Source organism: Sminthopsis crassicaudata, chromosome 3 (assembly GCF_048593235.1).
Source record: "Sminthopsis crassicaudata isolate SCR6 chromosome 3, ASM4859323v1, whole genome shotgun sequence".
Lineage (NCBI taxonomy): Eukaryota > Metazoa > Chordata > Mammalia > Dasyuromorphia > Dasyuridae > Sminthopsis > Sminthopsis crassicaudata.
The window spans coordinates 168,568,005-168,585,980 of NC_133619.1; the positions used below are offsets into that span (position 1 = coordinate 168,568,005).

General features: G+C 31.8%; 1 protein-coding gene across 3 annotated transcripts in view; it reads right to left on the bottom strand.

Annotated features, from left to right (window-relative positions):
• Positions 1-17,976, bottom strand: part of COL4A1 (collagen type IV alpha 1 chain) — a 185,699-nt gene that overhangs the window by 83,957 nt on the left and 83,766 nt on the right. For 2 of the 3 annotated variants that reach the window (XM_074299530.1, XM_074299532.1), the window contains exons 3-8: positions 3,185-3,274; positions 3,051-3,095; positions 1,718-1,762; positions 1,547-1,609; positions 393-446; positions 201-227 (exon numbers count right to left, since the gene is read on the bottom strand). The exons of the other annotated variant lie outside the window; for it this stretch is intronic. Coding sequence is in view for 1 of the 2 variants with exons in the window: in XM_074299532.1 (XP_074155633.1) it covers positions 201-227; positions 393-446; positions 1,547-1,609; positions 1,718-1,762; positions 3,051-3,095; positions 3,185-3,274 (324 nt within the window). In the remaining variant the exon portion in view is untranslated. The remainder of the gene's footprint in view (positions 1-200; positions 228-392; positions 447-1,546; positions 1,610-1,717; positions 1,763-3,050; positions 3,096-3,184; positions 3,275-17,976) is intronic. 3 annotated transcript variants of the gene reach the window in all.

The window sequence follows — 17,976 nt, forward strand, 5'->3', positions numbered from 1 at the left end:
AAAACAACTGAACTGAAAAAATACAATATTTACCCCTTAAAGATTCTAATTACTTTAATTCATAAAACATTATCTTAATACTTTCCAAAACAATATTGAACATAGATTGACCTAGTTAGAACTGCTTAAAATTAAATATCATTAGTAAACTATTTTAATCAGGCTACCTACAAATAATTAATTTATTAATTATTATATACCTTCATTCCTGGCAATCCAGGGGGGCCCTAGAAAAGAAATAGCTTATGTTAATGTTTGTTTTTTTTTAACCAACAAAAAAATCAAGCTATGCAAACTGGGGAAAAGGTAGGGAAAGGGAGAAGAGAAAATGAAGTGCCAAGAGATGAAATATGATCAAAGAAATATTTCATTTTTTAAAATGTTCTACTTACTGCTATCCCAGAAAATCCAGGCAAACCAGGAGGACCCACTGGACCTCTATCACCCTAAAAAGAACAGAGACAAGTTCTTTAAGGAATGGTAGTATAAAAGATTTTAGATTCATGCCTAGAAATTCTTAGGAAATTTAGGAAAATTTTCTTAGGAAAATTTAGGAAAAACTTAGGAAAATTCTACTAGTGCTTAAAATATATCATCTTTTGGTTTTAGTCCTTTTCTAAAGATAGAGTGCTATTTGACAGTCTTGTTCCCATTAAGTTGGTAAGAGTACTTCATGAGATAAAATATAAGAATGTTAGCTATCTTGTATAATTTAATGACTGATTTAGGTAGGAAAGCTAGTGACTTCAAGGTGACATTGTGTAGAATGATTGAACATGTCCTAGAATCTAACTAGAAGAAACTGGAGTTCTTCAACCAATAAAGCATCTAGAGAAAGGCAATTTGAGATAGCAAATAGCATTGGACAGGCCATCTGTTCTAGGCCCTATTTTCAGTTCTGCCAATAACTTAGAAATAACTTTACTTCTCCATGGTTCTTTTTTCTTACCTGTAAAATTAGGATGTTAAAACACATGATTTCTAGGCAAGATCCTACTACAATTCCAAGATTCAATGAATTGAATCCCAGCTGACAAATAAAATTTTTATTAACACAATTCAATTTCATTTATTATTAATAATTCACTTTTACTTTCAAGACAAACAAATGTTTGCTATATTTTTTTTGTCCAGTTTTGTGATTTTATCAACTTAAGGCATTATTAGTGAAGAAAATCTCTTTACCAATGCTTAAGAGGGTTGTCTGGCACACTCACACATAGCTTATGTAGCAGAGCATGAATTCAAACACAGGTGTCTCCAACTTCAAGACTATCCACAATACAATAGTATCTGTTTCAGACACTCTGCCTGTCTCAGTCTCTATTTCTCTGATTCTCTCCCTCCCTCACTTCCTCTTTGTCTTCTTTCATCTTCTTTCTTCTTCCTTCTTTCTTTTCTTTCTCTCTCTCTCTCTGTTTCTGTCTCTTTCAATCTCTGTTTCTATCTCTGACTCTGTCTCTTTCTCTCTGACTCGTTACTGTCTCCATCTGTTATTATTTAAAATTTCACAAGAGATAAAATTTGGTTAAAACTCTTAACTTACCTTTGTACCATTGCATCCTGGGATTCCAGGAGGACCTGGTGGACCATCTTGGCCTGGAATACCCTGCAATCAACAAAATAAAGAAATAACTGCTTAAGCATTCACTTGATAATATCATTGTACAACAGAAAAGTACTTTAAAATAATTAAATATCTAACTCATATACATACAGGAAGTCCAGGATTTCCAGGATAACCAGATGAGCCTGGTGGCCCCTACAAGTAAGTAAAAGAGAAAAGAATTAAAATAATTTATAGCAATACTATCTCCACTCCACTTTATTCAAAATGGCATTAAAGTCCTCTTGATGTTTTAAATACATAATATTCATGTTTGCTATCATCCAACTGGGCAGAATGAACTCCTGTCATCAGATGTAGACACATTTCCTACTATGCCTAAATAAATTATCTGTCTTTGACAAATATATAAATTATGCTGCTCATCACTAATTTTCATTCATGCATATAAAACTTTGGACTTTTATTCTTCTACAATTTGTAGTCCAAAATGCAGGCTAATTCTATAATCTATAAAGATGGCAATGACATCAATGAAACAAATTTACCCAATGTTAAAGCGCTTTCATTAAAAAGCAAAATATGACGATTTTCTTCAGAATATCATGTTGATCTTAGTATATTATAGGGAATTGCTTCTGCATCCTTCAAGAGCTCTTCCTCAAATTACCAATTATTTATATTAACTTTAATATAAATTAAATATTAACCTAAAAATTTGTAGGTAGTTAGCATCCTTTATAAGCCTGTGTTGGTTTAATTATCTTTTACTTATATGTATATAGATATTCTGTACATGTATGTGTGTATATAAACTATAGAACTGAAATGTAGCTATTTGTCTCACATGCTTCACTATTTTTAAAAATTCCTAAAATTTTTGGGTTTTTTTTATACAGGATTCAAATATTGAGAAAACATTTAGAAATGATAGCTATTTTATCTTTGAAATGATACTTAATTTTAACAATATATATTCTTACTTCACAATAAATGAGAAACTTTTAATTTAATGATTTCATTTCCCAAAGTCAAAATCAAGATTTGTTTATAGGAAATATTTGGAAAAGATAAAATGGGGACAAAATAAGGATAAATGAACATTCTAAATTACTGAACTAACAACAAGGAATTTCAAAAGTATTGTTTGTTACCGCCTTGGGAAAGGGATGAGAAAGCTTCCCTATCACCAACTTTGACCACATACAATAGTCTTACTAAATACTCCTCAAATCTTTTACCTATTTGAGCTTTGTGTGGAAAGGAAAAAGAAGAAAAAAAAAGTAGAAAATAAGAGGAAATAAAAAATACATTTTTCCTGAGTGCTCACTCAGAGATTATAGAAGATATAGTTAAAGAATTAAAAAAAAACAGCAATAACAAGGGGGAAAAAACCCTGAAATTCCTCTACCCCACTTAAGGCCTTACCCTTACCATACCCAATACATAGTGACTAACAAAAATAAGTGATTATTATACTCACTCTCGTTCCTTTTGTTCCTGGTAGTCCTGGTTCTCCAGCATCCCCCTGTAAGACAGTAAAATTGCATTATCAATGTTCATAATGACAAGAATTTTGAATAACTTAGAAACTAATAGTCATTCAATTTATTCTACCTTATTACCCGGAGGCCCATGTGGACCTTCAGGCCCTTGCATTCCAGGAAACCCGATAACACCTTGTAATCCTGGAAGACCTCGTTCACCCTGAAAAATTAAAAAAAAAAATGCAAGTCAGTATTAATTGGAAGAAATTCTCCCTCAAAATTTTTTCCTTTGAAATAGCTTTAAAATTACAGAAAGTTGAGGTAGAATTCCTTTAAAATAGTTAAGACATGTCCATGTGGAAAAGAAGGAGGACATCCAGACAAGGGACACAACAAAGAAGTAGAGGCCAGAACAAGCAGGAAGGATATTGTACAGAGAAGACCAGCCTAGATGAAATAAAGAGCATCATGTTGGAAAGGAGGTAAAGTCAAAAAAAACAAAGATTGTGGAGTATAGGAAGTTGACATCACAAAGTTATGGAAGAGGTGAACTGATGCTTTAGAAAAACTAGCACATTTTATGTAATTAGTGAAAAGGCAGTATAGTGTAGGGGGGAAATCTCTAGATTTAGAAGTAGAAAACACTGGCTCAAGATCTAAGTGTATTTTTGTATCTTTGAGCAAGTACCTCAGTCTCTCAGACGTTTTCTCACTAAAATGAAGAGATTAGACAAGATTATATCTCAAGTTTCTTTCAGATTTATGATCTTATGCTTATAAGTTCCCAGGAGGAGAATGGTCATTATGACAATATTACAATGTCAACCTGTCAGATAAAACATCAATATTCAAATTATACAAAAAAGGAGTAAGCAGAAGACCTGATTTTATATCCTGAGTTTAATATTCATTACTTATACACTCTTAGGTAAATTACCTAACTTCTCTGGGTTTTACTTTCATCATCTGTAAAGTGAAGGGATAGACCTAGATTGAATATATAAAATAAACTTTTTGAGAATATAAATATTTGTTTTTTATGCATTTGTTATCTCCAGCATCATAAAATGGACTTAATAAATGTTTGTGGTTTATTGATGATTTTTGAGATTCCTTTAGGCAGTATGGGGCAGCTAGATGGCTCAGTGGATGGACTACTAAGTCTGGAGTCAGGAAGATTCATCTTCATGAGTTCAACTCTAACTTTAAACACTTACTAGCTATGTGATCCTAGGCAAGTTCCTTAACCCTGATTGCCTCAGTTTTCCCAACTGTAAAATGAGCTGGAGAAGGAAATCCAAACCATTTCAGTATTTTTGCTAACAAAATCCCCAGATAGGGTCACAAAGAATTGAACATGACTGAAAATAACTAAGCAGCAGAATAGTGCACAGGAAAGCATGCTGGAATAGAGTCAGAAACCTTGGTTCAAATACCACTACTTAATACTTAAGGAAATTCTATTCAGTTTTCTAAAATTTAGTTTCCTCAATCATAACAAAAGCATATCAGGACAGATGACTTGAAATGTCTCTTCCCTCCCTCAACCTACTATCTTATGATTTAAATCTATGATCTTCTAAGACCTCATAAGTGATGAGCAGGACTAAATATCGTTGTTTTCCCTAAGCTTCTATTAATTAATTACCAGTTTAAAAAAAAGACAAGAAATACAACAAAGAAGAATTTCCTTCAAAACAGAACACTACTCAGAGTCACTTCAAAGTTAGTTGTTTTTTAATTCACATCATGTGAATTAAAATAATAATCTAGCAAGCACGAAAAACATTAACCCCATTTCCAAAGCACTTTAGCAATCTTGATAATGAACCAACTGGTTAAAAACTGGTAAACTTCTTTGTTGAATGACTCTAAATTAATCTATAATATAACCGTACTATGGGTTGTTTTCCAAATTTGAACGCTTAAATCAGAATTCTAGAAAAGCATTTGAATAAATGAGGAAGAAAATATCTTAAACTCAAGAGGACATAACTCAATGGCAAATGGATTAAAGAAAACTAAATTTCTCAGTTTGGGATGACTTTTGCAATAGCAGCATCAAGGGCTTCTATGAGAAGGAACAGGGTTTTACATTAAATGTTAGATCCTTCTCCTTCTAACCTTGTGATATAGAAAAAGAACACTATTCATAAACAAAGACTTAAGAACAGAAATAGATATATGTATATATGGCTTTCACATACTTCTTCTATCAATACTTTTCACTCCCCATCCTTAAGTAAGAATAAGAGAAAACTGAAGAGATATATAATTAAAACTGAAATAATATCTGCCATCTCTAATAAATAGAAATCTGCTGTTCAAGCATTAGAAAAGCCTACCCATATATAACCAAAAGAAATATTCACATAATGGATGGGGACTTAGCAAGTGTTAACCAAGTGAAGGAATGAAGGAATGAAGCACTTTAATCTACCATAATTATTTTATATATGATATTTGTAATTATTATATAAAAATGTCACATTAAGACAAAGTTACATTTTTATATCTGAGGGAATACTTGGCACATGATACCAAAAATAGTCTTATGACATAGATTCAAATCAAATCTTATCATTCTCATTTAAACATAAGGAATGTATGAAGCAATGAACAAAATTCATGACTTGCAAAAGTTTCTCACTGAGTCAGCACCGATGCCAAGAATTTAAAAAAAAAAAAGTCTTATCATGGCCCAGCCAATGTTTTTTCTAGGTCACTAAACCACACCAGTTCCCAAGGGAAGATTAAACATTATACCATTATTAAATTAGCCTGAAGTAGCATCCCTTTTATGTCCATTTTACAGACATGGAAATTAAGACTCAGAAGTTATATTGACCTGTCTCATATCCTTTTATGACCTAGAGGTATTCTTGGGAATTGGGCCTAGGAATCTGAATTCCCAATCCTCCAATTAACCACAAGAACACATTCTTTCCCAAATGTCATTAGAAAACTTAAGAAATTTGTATGTCCCAAGAGTTTTAAAATTAAGTATCTAAAAGGAAGTGACTACTTAGACTACATAACTTTCTACCCCTCCCTACATTTTTTTTTCGTAATTTATTCAGACAAAAGCCCACATGAATAATCTAATATCTATTTCCCTGTCCAAATTTATCATGGGAACCAGAGCTAGGAGTAAAGACAGGATAAGCATTCACACAACCATACAATAAACTGGCAAACACTATATAATTACAGTGTCCCAGTTGTTTTCCCCTAAGATTTTTATAAGTCTCAAGTGATGATGTACAAAGAACAAAGAGCTGGACATATTGTACAAACATTATATACATGGCAGTCACTGCAAGTCCACAATGTACAGTTGTAAAAAGACAAAATAAAAATAAATGAAGTAACTTCTGCTACATTTCAGCCACAACTGTTCATAATTTAACATCAATGGGATAAAGACTCCTTTCAGCATCTTTAAAATGAAAAAGTAGGCTCCAAGAGAACATGTTGACCACGTACTTCATGTGTGATTGGAATGTAACCTCTGAACACTAATTTTGAATGATGCAAATGAAAAGGAAAAGGGAAAAAAAGAACTTTTCAAATGTTACACAAAATCCTCAGAACATTTTGTGCAATACGTTGCCAGTGTCTCATAATCCTAATGGGAAATTCATGTGTCTATAGAACAGAAGTAACTTGGCAATATCTCACATGAAGAAATTCAGAATGTGGGTTGGGGAGTAGCATTAGGGAGGGGATAAAAATCCATCATCTATATGGGAAACATTAAGGAATAGGGCTATAAAGAATGACCTCAGAGCTGAAACTAGCTTTTCTAAATTAGGCATGAAATAGAGTTTCATGCTTGGAATGACTGCAAAGTTTTACTCAACATGTAGCCAGAAGCAAATGTGAATTCAGGTGAAGTGGAAAGTGCGATCTAAAAAAAGAGTACAATTCTTTTACTGTCCCTTGAAATGAATGAATGAAAATACGTTTATTAATCATTTACTGTGTAATAATTAAGCTGAGTTAAGCCTCTAGACAAAAATATAAAGTGAAGATGGCCCCTGTTCTCATGGAGATTCCATTCATCTAGAGGAGTCAATATATAGAAGGAAGTGATGTAAAGGTAGAGGCTTTTGGTTTGGGGAAGTTACAAGGACAGTAGAAAGAATTACAGGGAATAGATTGGCAAACCCTTTGTTGAAGCAATGACAAGAGTTCATTTGATTATGGTTTTAGAATTGGAAAGGGTTTTGGGAAGGGTGTGAAGGGTATGAGTTCAGCAACAGTCAAGAAGATGTCCAAGGAATGAACTGAAGCATGTCTAGGACCAAGCTTAAATTAGTAGGTGTCTGATAACTTAATGGATCAGCAAAAACACTCCAAGATGGGAGCTTTTGGAATAGAAAGGACCAAGTCCTCTGAAATGGGTTATGGTCTAGGTAACAAAACATAGATTAAGAAGTTGGTGTATGTATAAAGTACATAAGAAATAAGTGACTTCATGAACCAAGGGATAAGTAAGCTTTCTTAAGTTACTGTCTCAAAATGAAATAAAGTCCCTTTGATGACAAGAGCAAGAGTAGTTTGAAATATCTTCTAATGGTCTGGATATATAGTAACCATCCCAACTAAAATACCTAACAATCATACAAAATAGATTCAGAAGAAAAAAAATCATCGAAAATGTCATGATGTTAGGCCAACTAATTTACTACATCTAAGATCAGAATGCGATCACAAGTCATAAAAAAGCATTATTTTCTTGTATATTCAAAAAAAAAAAAAAACCAAAATGTAGATGACATGGAACTAGATTCTGTTGAGATCTCCTCTTATAATATCTCTAATTTGTATGAGTATTTTCATCACAACAATCTATTAAGCAATCCCCATTTCACAGACAAAAAGAACTGAGATTCTTGCTGGTTAAGTGGCTTGGCCATCATCACACAAGTAGTAAAGAGGATATCTAGGATCATAAGCAAAATCTTCTGAATTTAAAACCATAGTTCTTGTCAGTATACCATAGATTCTAACTAACTTATAGTACAATAAAAAGCATTTTATGTGTTTCTATAATTAGTGTTTATAAAAGAAAACATCTCTGTTCAACACTGAAATATCACTGAACATTACAATATTGAAAATCATCTCAATCTGAGAGAGAACATCATACTTAAGATTTGGTTTTTACATATGTAAAAAGTATTTGTGAATGTTTAATCTATAACAAATTTAAATTAGTTAAATGGCATTGTATGTAACTTAGGGAAAGCTATGGTGAATATATATGATTGATTATTTTTCAGTACACAATTGATGTCTATAATGTGGTCCAATTTTTTTCAAACTTTGATAATTTTTCACAGATGATACCATCAATAAAAATCTTAGTCATTAAAGCCACAAACAAGTATATGGACATATGTATCCTCCTTCATACATGGCAAATTAAGGGATTTATACTATATAAATGACCTCTGAGGGTCCCTTGCACCTCTATGATTATTTGCATTACCTATGGATCCCAGAGACTGTTTTTATATATGATTAGGGCTACATTTATAAAAGGAAATAGGAAATCTGACATTTTAAAAAATCTTTTGAGGTTTAAGAAAAAATAGCTAAAAAGGAAGATCCCAAATCATTTCAGGATTGGAAGTACTAAGATTTGGAACCAGAGAAAAAGAGTTATTCAGCCATGAGGAAAGGAGATAAAATGAAGACAGTCAATGGAGTGAATGAAAAACTCAGCCAAAAATTTCCCAAGTCTAATTCCATGAGTCCAGTGACAGCCAACCATCTGCAAGGCCATTTCCTGACTGCTGATGTTGCTGGAAAAGCTGTAGGAAGACTCTGATTAATGTCACAAGTTCATGGAAAAGTTTTGTGACTAGGACTCACTGAGAGTTGTCCTCATACCATTCTGGTTGACATTATAACAGAAATATTAGTATTACCCAAGAGGAAAATCAAATCAAAATAAAAATGATTATTCTTATGGAATGTGACAGAACATTCCAATTTTTCTTATCTTTTTTTTAAGAACATCTTTGCTAACTTTCTTTTGCCCTCTCTCCTTTTTTAAACAATTGATATTATTGCCCAAAGAATGGATGCATTTAAATGATTTTAATAGCAAATGTTTAGTAAATTAAGTTTGATGGCAAACAATGATTTTCTTTATCATATAAGTGTTAGACAATATCAATGTCATTTTTCTTAGTATTTGTAATTTTCAAGATAAAGAAGAGAATGAAAGAGGTATATAAACTCAGAAAGCATTATAGATCATCATTAATTCATTGTGCTTTCTTAATTTCTCTTCTGACTAATATTTAATCAAGGAGACAAATATTGGGAGTGCTTACTTTCTTACTGACACAAAAACCCAAGTATACTCAATGTTTAAGAAACTTACTTCACAACAAAACCAAAAAAGAATTTACTTAGAGAAATGATGCCTGATATTGAGAAACTTTAAAATCTATAAATTCAAAGGTTGAGAAGACCAAACATTTTTCTAACTGCTGTAGTCAATGAATGACTAGAAAACTTAGCCCTTAGCCATTTCATTTGCAGATACAGAGGACACTAGTCCTCTAGCCACTAGAGGTACCTTTTTTACACTTTCTTCAAATTCATTCTGATCTCTTCCCGTGTCCTTTGTTATTCAAAGAAAAAAGCTCTGGATTTTGAGATAGAAGTAGTGCTGATTGTCTAACAATACACATTTTTGAAAATTCAAAGGGTACTTCTCTTGTAGATTTTTGAGTTGAGAACCCTAATTTTGAGATCTAGAGGGGTTAAGTTTCCCAGCATTGTTTAAGTCTAGAATCCCCTTGTGTAAAATTCTTATAAATTAACAAATGAGGCCAGGATTTAGAAAATACAAAACCAGGACTGATCTAATCTTCTGATAAGCGTCTACAATTGATCCCTAGATCATTGATTGAAAAGACCTCGACAAAAAGTCATTCTTACTGAAGAGCCACTCTTTACCCCTACATTGATAAGTCCTCAGTCTTGACATCTCTGTAGGAAGAGGAATCTAACCACACAAAAGTTTCTACAAATGTCTAAAGTGCAGAATATAACAATTTCATGGAAGGCTTCAAATATCACATGATATTAGGCCAAAATGAATTTCTAGGCTCAAAAGGTTTTTTAGAGGGGTTGGGTTTTTTTCTCCCTTTTTCCTTTTAATCCAAACTTATTATTTCATTAATACAAAGAAATTTCAGTATAGAAACTCTCTCCACTAACACAAATAGACAACTTATTTGAAAATCAACATTTTAGGGATCAGCTGAGTATACAGAGAGGTTAAATGACTTTTCTGTCTCCAAAGTTAGCCCTTTATCTACTAACGATACTACCAGATTCAAATTATATAAAAATTATGATTGTTGCTACTAAAAGTGGATATTAAAACTAGATTACATCTACTATATACACACACATACATATACATATAGTGATATATATTAAGTACTCAGGGGAAAAATAAAATATCTCATTGACTGATTCATATCTGTTAGGAAAGAAAGCAGGTTTTCTAATCTCATAGAGGTCAACTTAACATTGTACTGATTATGGAGAAATTGATAGAAAGAGATATCTTTCCCAAGTAAGGAAAACATGGACTGATCTCTTCAACACAAGGTTAATTAAAAGGAACATTATATTCTGCTTTAATATAAACAATCTGCAAATGCTACTCTCTACCAAATGGTCTAAAAGCAAACAAAGTATCAAACTCCAGCAATTCAGTAAACATTTTCTATAAATGACAAACATTAATGCTAACAAATTATTGGCAGCAAAAAGTCTTTCCAGATTTCAAGAGTTTTTACCTTCTGTCAAAGGTCTATATTTCCCTAATCAGAAGAACCCAATACTGTTAGAGAGCCTGTGAACTAAAAATACATAAGATAATAAAAGGCTTTTAGAGAGAAAGATTTTGTTCTGTGTTTTCTCTAATTTTCTTTTAAAGGAAGCCAACTCTAGCCTCTAATAATTCTTCATCAATTCACATTTTATCAAGCAGCAAAATCTGCTTCAAAGATTTTGGTAGATAAATATTTATAATTCATCCTCTGAAGTACTCAGCTGCTCTCTCTCTCTCCACTCTCCTCCCCAGCTAAATAATATGGAAAATATTGTGATGACAGTTTTTAAAGACAAGAAAGAATTTCTTTATGGAGAGCCTGTGTATGAGTATTTAATCTTTAATCTATAGCTTATTTTTGTTTTAGTATCAATCTCCAACTAAATAGCTAACTTTGCTTTTTACTGTGGGAAATACTTTGTACTTTTGTCTCTACTCTCACAGATTATTAACATATTCACCTTTGAACTGCTGGGTTCAAATAGTTTATACTACATAAAACTCAAGTTAGTCCATTTTCTTCCCTATAAAAAGCCCAAGAGAATTTGTACTGCAACCTCACTCCCCTCCCCAACCTCATTCCTATCTGGGATCTGGTCCACATCCTTCCTGCTTAATCTTCTATATCCCATTTAGGCAATGCAGTTAGATTATTTTCTTAATGTATACCAAACTTCTTTCTCAAATGAGGAAAGAACTGATAAGAGAGGGAATATACCTACATTTTTTGCTGTTCAGTTATTTTAGTTGTGTTCAACTCTTTGTGACCCATTTGGGGGTTTTCCTGATAAAAATGCTTAAGTGGGTTTCCCATTTCTTTTTCTAGATAATTTTGTACATGAGAAACCAAGGTAAGCAGGATTAATTGACTTGCGCTGGTTTCATAGCCAATAAGGGTCTGCAACTGGTTTTGAACCCATGAAGATGAGTATCTTCTTAATTCCAAGCCTAGTGTTCTATCCACTACCCCACCAAGCAGTCCATCATGGGTTCTTAATCTTGAGCCTGTGAACTTTAAAAAAAATAACAACTAAATTTTTATATAATTGGTTGCTTTTATAAACCAATATACAGGAATTATATATTATATAATCCTTTATAATCCAAAGCATTTTTACATTTAAATACTCTGAGAAGAGTAGTGAGAGTGTCACCAAGAAAGGGATCCATCTATGCCACAAAAAATGGTTTAAAATAAAAAACTGCACTAAACCTACAAAAAGTTATATTATTGTAAGGGTCCTTTTTCCCCCCGAAGCAATATATTTTGTTTAAGATTCCCAATTGATATTCTTGGGAAAGAACTTAGATTCAAACATAGAGTCAAGCATATTACAACTCTGTAAGCCTGGACAAGCCACAATCTTACTGGGCTTTTGGTTCTTGTAAATGAGGAAAATACCTACTTTACCTAAAAATTCGATCAGTGTCATGATCACATGATTAAATGTATATGGAAATGTCATTTAAACCATCTAGTGTTATATGAATTAATTCTATTGTATCATTATTTAACAATGAATCTTAGGAATATTAGTGCTCTCTAAAGTAGTATTTTCACTAGTTCATTCATCGCAGGTAGGCTGCAATATATTATTCGCCACCAGGAGGAAGAATGGGTCTATGTATTTCAAATGATTAAGCTAAAATTGACTATATGGCTATTAAACCATGATTTTTTTTCCTTTAAATATTCAGTGAAATTTTGCAAATTAGGATAAGTTGATTTGAAATAGCTTTGATAAATCATATGAAACAAATTTAAAAGAACCTGCTATGTAAAAAGAATTTTAATTGCAATAGAAAATATACAAGTAGTAACTTCAATCTTGAGGCTTAGGAAACTTTCGGAATGACCACTCTGTTTTATTTTGTTTTTCTGGTTACCTTCTCTCTAGATTTCTCTTAATTATTAATTTGGCAATGTCTGTACAGGGTTATATTGTTAGATTACTTTTGTTTTTGTTTTTTTTTTTTAATTTCTAACTCCTACCACTGCCTGGAATAGTGGATCTTAATAAATGCTTATTGATTGCAAATTGTAAAGATGTGACACAACTCTCTAAAAAAGAAAACATTGCAATGGGTATGTACATGTATATAAATATTTTTATATGTCTTAATGACTTTGGGATTTGATAGTCAAATATTTTTGAGTAATTTACCTTTACAAGTAAAACAAAAGGGAATTCTTTTTTATTTAACACATTATTAGAAATGAAATACAATTGTAAGGTAATCTAAACAATTATTACTTTTTACTGCTTTTTATTAAAAATATATTTTCCAGGAAAAGAGGCAATTCCTTGTTACCACAATAACTACAGCTATAACATATTGTTCAACAGCCTTCACTGCCAAATCTCCTTTAAGATGAATTAAAATCCCTCATTTTTCTGCAATCTAGGTTTGTTCGACTGAGTTAATTTTTCTCCTTAAGTCAACAGAGTCTTAAAGAAGGAAATAATTCTTTGAAAATTAAAATCTGGCATGGAAATGAAATGGTCAATGAAAGCTATAAAAGAACAAGAAATAACAAAATAAAACCTAAAGAATGCAAAAATAGAAGAGAATGTGAAACATTTAAAAAACAGATCTGGAGAGCATATCAAGAAGAGAAAACAAAAGAATAATTAGACTACCTGAAAGATGTGAGCAAAAAAAAAAAAAGGACCTTGATATAATAATACAAGAAATAACCCAAGAAAATTGAACTGAAGTGATAGAACACAAGAAATAGAAAAAATTCACCCATTACCACCTCAAAGAGATTCAAAGAAAATACATAGGAGCATTAATGCTAAATTTCGAAACCCTTGAATTAAAAAAAAATTATAGGACAACAATTCAAATATGTTGGATGTATTATTTGAATTTTACAGCTACAAAACACGACTTTAGGTCCTGGAATATTATATATCAACAATCAAAAGAAGTAGGCCTGTGGCCAAAATATCACATCCAGCAAAACTAAGCATAATACTGAATGAAAAAAAATGGATATTCAATGAACTTGCAGATTTTCAGAATTTTTGCCTTAACAATATCAGGACTGAATTGAAAATATATAAAAACTAACATCAAAAACTAATTTCCAGAGACTCAAGAAGAACAAACTGTTTGTATTTTATACCTGGAAATATAAGCCATGTGTTTAATTAAAAAGAAAGATTGGAGCAGAGCTGATGATCTGATTCTAAAACTTCACTTCAGCCTGATAGGCCAGTGACATGCCTAAAAGACAGATACCTAGAAAGCAGAGACCATGGACTGCCTAAACATGCTATTGTAGAACCAATCCATGGCAACCAAGTTTCCACTTGGAAAGAGAACATAGCTCCACTGGGAAGGCTGGACAATGGTCACCATCAAGATAAGCCTCAAGCACTCTGCTATGATCTATATTCAAAGAAGAAAGAAGAAGCACTAATGAGATCCTGAAAAATATTTTCAAGGGGAAAAGCATAGGAGTGGAAAGCTGGAAAGCAATAACAACTTAGAAACTGATTTTGTTTTGTGGTCTTTTAACCAATGAGAAAGGGAAGACCACAACTAAGAGGCAGGTTTCTATGTCTACAGAGAGTCTTGAAGATATATAGCTTAGAAAGGGAACTCTCTCTTTTTCTTTTTTTTTTTTCCTTCCTTACTAACTTCTTTCTCTCTATCTCTCTTTTTAGTGTTGCTGTCTTTATGTATGTCTATCTCTGTCTCTCTCTTTTTCTCTGTGTTTCTCTATCTCTGTTTCTGTTTCTCCTCTCTCACACACATGCAGCATCATTTATATAGAAATACATATATGTCATAAAATAATAAGAATCATGGAAGATAAAAAGAACCATTCTGATTAAGTAAAATTTAAAATTTGTTGGACAAATAAATTCCATACAGCTATGATTAAAGAGGAAATCATTAACCTGGGGAGGAAAATGTAGTGAGCTTCTTGGATAAATGCTTCATCTTCAAGATATAAAAGGTACTGAAAAGTACTGACAGAAAAAAAAAAAAAAAGTCCCAAATCACTAATAATTAAAGAAATGCAAATTGTTAAAACTCTGGTTCTACCTCATACTTATCAGATTGCCAAAGGCAATAAAAAAAGGAAATGAGAAGTGTTGGTGGGAATATGGGAAAACACGTACATTGATGCATTGTTGGAACTGTGAATTGTCCATCCATTCTAGAAAACAATAAGGGAATTATGTCTAAAATATTATTAAACTATGTATACACGCTTGATCTACTGATACTACTATTATGGGCATACAGAGATCATTGAAAGAGTAAAATATCCTATTTGTTAAAAAATATTTTTATGTAGCAGCTCTTTTTCTATAGTAGCAAACAACTAGAAATTAAAGAGGTGCCAATTAATTAGCAAATGACTGAATAAATTATCAAGGAAACCTGTGAAGCCTTATATGAATTGATGTAGAATTAAGTAATAAGAAACACAGAGAAAAATGTATGCTATAATAATGAAAAATTAACAATTTGAAAGATTTAGAAAATGTGATCAATTCAGTGATCATTCATTATTCCTAAAGAACACTGATGGAAAATGTCATTCACTCTTAATACTCTGACAGTGAGGCAATAGATGAGTAGAAGATTTATTTTTGGACATATTGATATAGGAATGGGTTTTCCTTGACTTAGCATGTTTTGTTATTGTTGTTGTCGTTGTTGTTTTACAAGGGTTTTGTTTTTATTCTTTATCATAGGTGGAAGGTAGATAAATGCTTGGCAATTGAAAAAAAAGACAATATAATAAATATCCCTCCCCAAAAAAGATTTTGAAAAAGAAATTCCAAAACTAACATTGTCATAGGAAGGAATAGTCTAAATATTTAAAGGTTCATGTGATTATAAATTTACCCACTATGTAGTAGATTGGGTAGAATAATGGGCCTAAAGTCAGGAAGACTCATCTTCCTGAGTTCAAATATGATCTCATAGTTTACTAGATATGTGACAGTAGGCAAGTCATTTAATAACCATTTGTCTCCATTTCTTCATCTGAAATCAGCCAATAAACATTTATTTTGTGTATGTTATGTGCTAGGCAATCTGCTGAGTATTAGATTAAGAGCTAGTCTTAGAAGCCATCTAATCCTTCATATAAAAAAATGAAGAAATAACTCTCAGAGAGGGATTTGCCCAAAAGCCAGTCAAATAAATAGTAAGTAACCATCTAGATTCTGAATCTATGTTCTCTGTCTCTAAATCCTACTTTGTACCATGCTGCTGCTGTTTCCAAGTCAGATAAAATAAAATGTTTAATCCTCATCATAAATAACACCTCTACCACACAGCAAATTCCAAAGGAAGTTGTTTCATCCACATTTTGAATTTAACCCTTCTCCCTCCCCCATAGCAGTGCTTAATATACATTGATGATTTATAAATGCTGAACTGAACTAATTGAACATGGAACTTTCCATCAAGATCAATTTAATTTCTTTAGAAATATTAACCCATTTAATATTTTCAATCATATTCAACTCTTTGAGACCTCCTTTGGGTTTTTATTGGCAAAGGTACTAGAATGATTTGCTATTTTTTTCTTCAATACATTTTACAGATGAGGAAACTGAAGCAAAAAATTGACTTAATTGCCCAGGGTTACGTAGAAAGTAATTGTCTGGGCCACATTTGAACTCAGGAAGCCTGACTACAAACCAGGCACTCTTTCTACTGCCCTATGTAGTTTCTTATCCCATAAGAAATAATAATTATTAACAATAATAATGAAACAATATGATCTAGTAAAGGAGCATAGATTCTAGTCTTGCTCCATTAATTGGTAACCACACAAATTTAGACATATTTAAATCTTTCCTGAGTTTTTCTTCTGCTAAAATGGCGATAATAAGAATGATTCTACCTAACAAAAATATGATAATTATCAAACAGGATAATTTAAATGAAAAAAAATTGAAAATTATTTACAGAACTATGAAATGTAAGGTATTATTGTTTTATAAATTGTATCCACCTGGGTCTTGTTTGAACATATCATGTATTAACATCAGATTTTGCATTTAATCACATTTCTAGATCAAATAGGCACAAGGCTTTGCCAAAAAAAAAAAAAAAAAAAAAGCCTAAGAATATTAGAAGGAAAAGGAAAATGCTGTGTCATCTTATCCCATTCACCCAACTGGCTGCTTTAGATAGTTCAACCCCAGAAACAATTTAACAAGTATTTTAGAAATACTAAAATTTCTAAAATATGTAAGAATGGATGCCAGAATTCAGTGAACTTTTCCTCTTTCTTATCTTCTGTACCAGACTATTTTTTCCCATGACCCACTATGAAATTAAGTCATCCCAGGACCAGATCATTCTTTCCTTTTTCTTCATGTCACTATGTTGTTTTTTTTGTTTGTTTGTTTTGTTTTGTTTTGTTTTTATTAAGCTATAACTACCCACTTGAAGAGCTTCTCTCTAATCTCATTAAGGTCAGTTATATCTGATATTACACAGCCCTTCTGGGATCCCAAACTTATTTATTCTTATTTTATTAAAATTCTCTGACATTTAATCACAAATGTAAGCTCTGTAAGGATAGAGACAGTTTTAATTTTTTTTTTTAATTTCAGAAACTAACCTAGAGTAAGCATTTAATAAGTGCTTTTTGGGGGGGTTAGTAATAGAAGATAGACACAACAGTGATAAAAAATAATCTCAACTTAAATTTGACAAACAAGGAAAAAACTTATAGCAAAATGAAAATATTAGAATCTTATGATAAAGTGACTATGCATAACGCTATATCAAAGTATTCCCAATAGCCAAATATGGGGATATGAAATATAGTCAGTTGTGTACATCTTTTTAACAGAAAAATATGAAAAGTGGCTAAAGACTCTTAAAAAGTAATGTGACTTAAAAGTAACAACTTGTTAATCAATAATGATGAAATGCTTTAAAAAAAAAAAAAAAGAGTGAAAATAGGGAAAGGAGAATTATCCTTAATCTCAGTGAGGATGAAACTAGATGATATCTAACTTGAAGGATCTAACAAACAGAAAGACATTTTTTCCTTATTT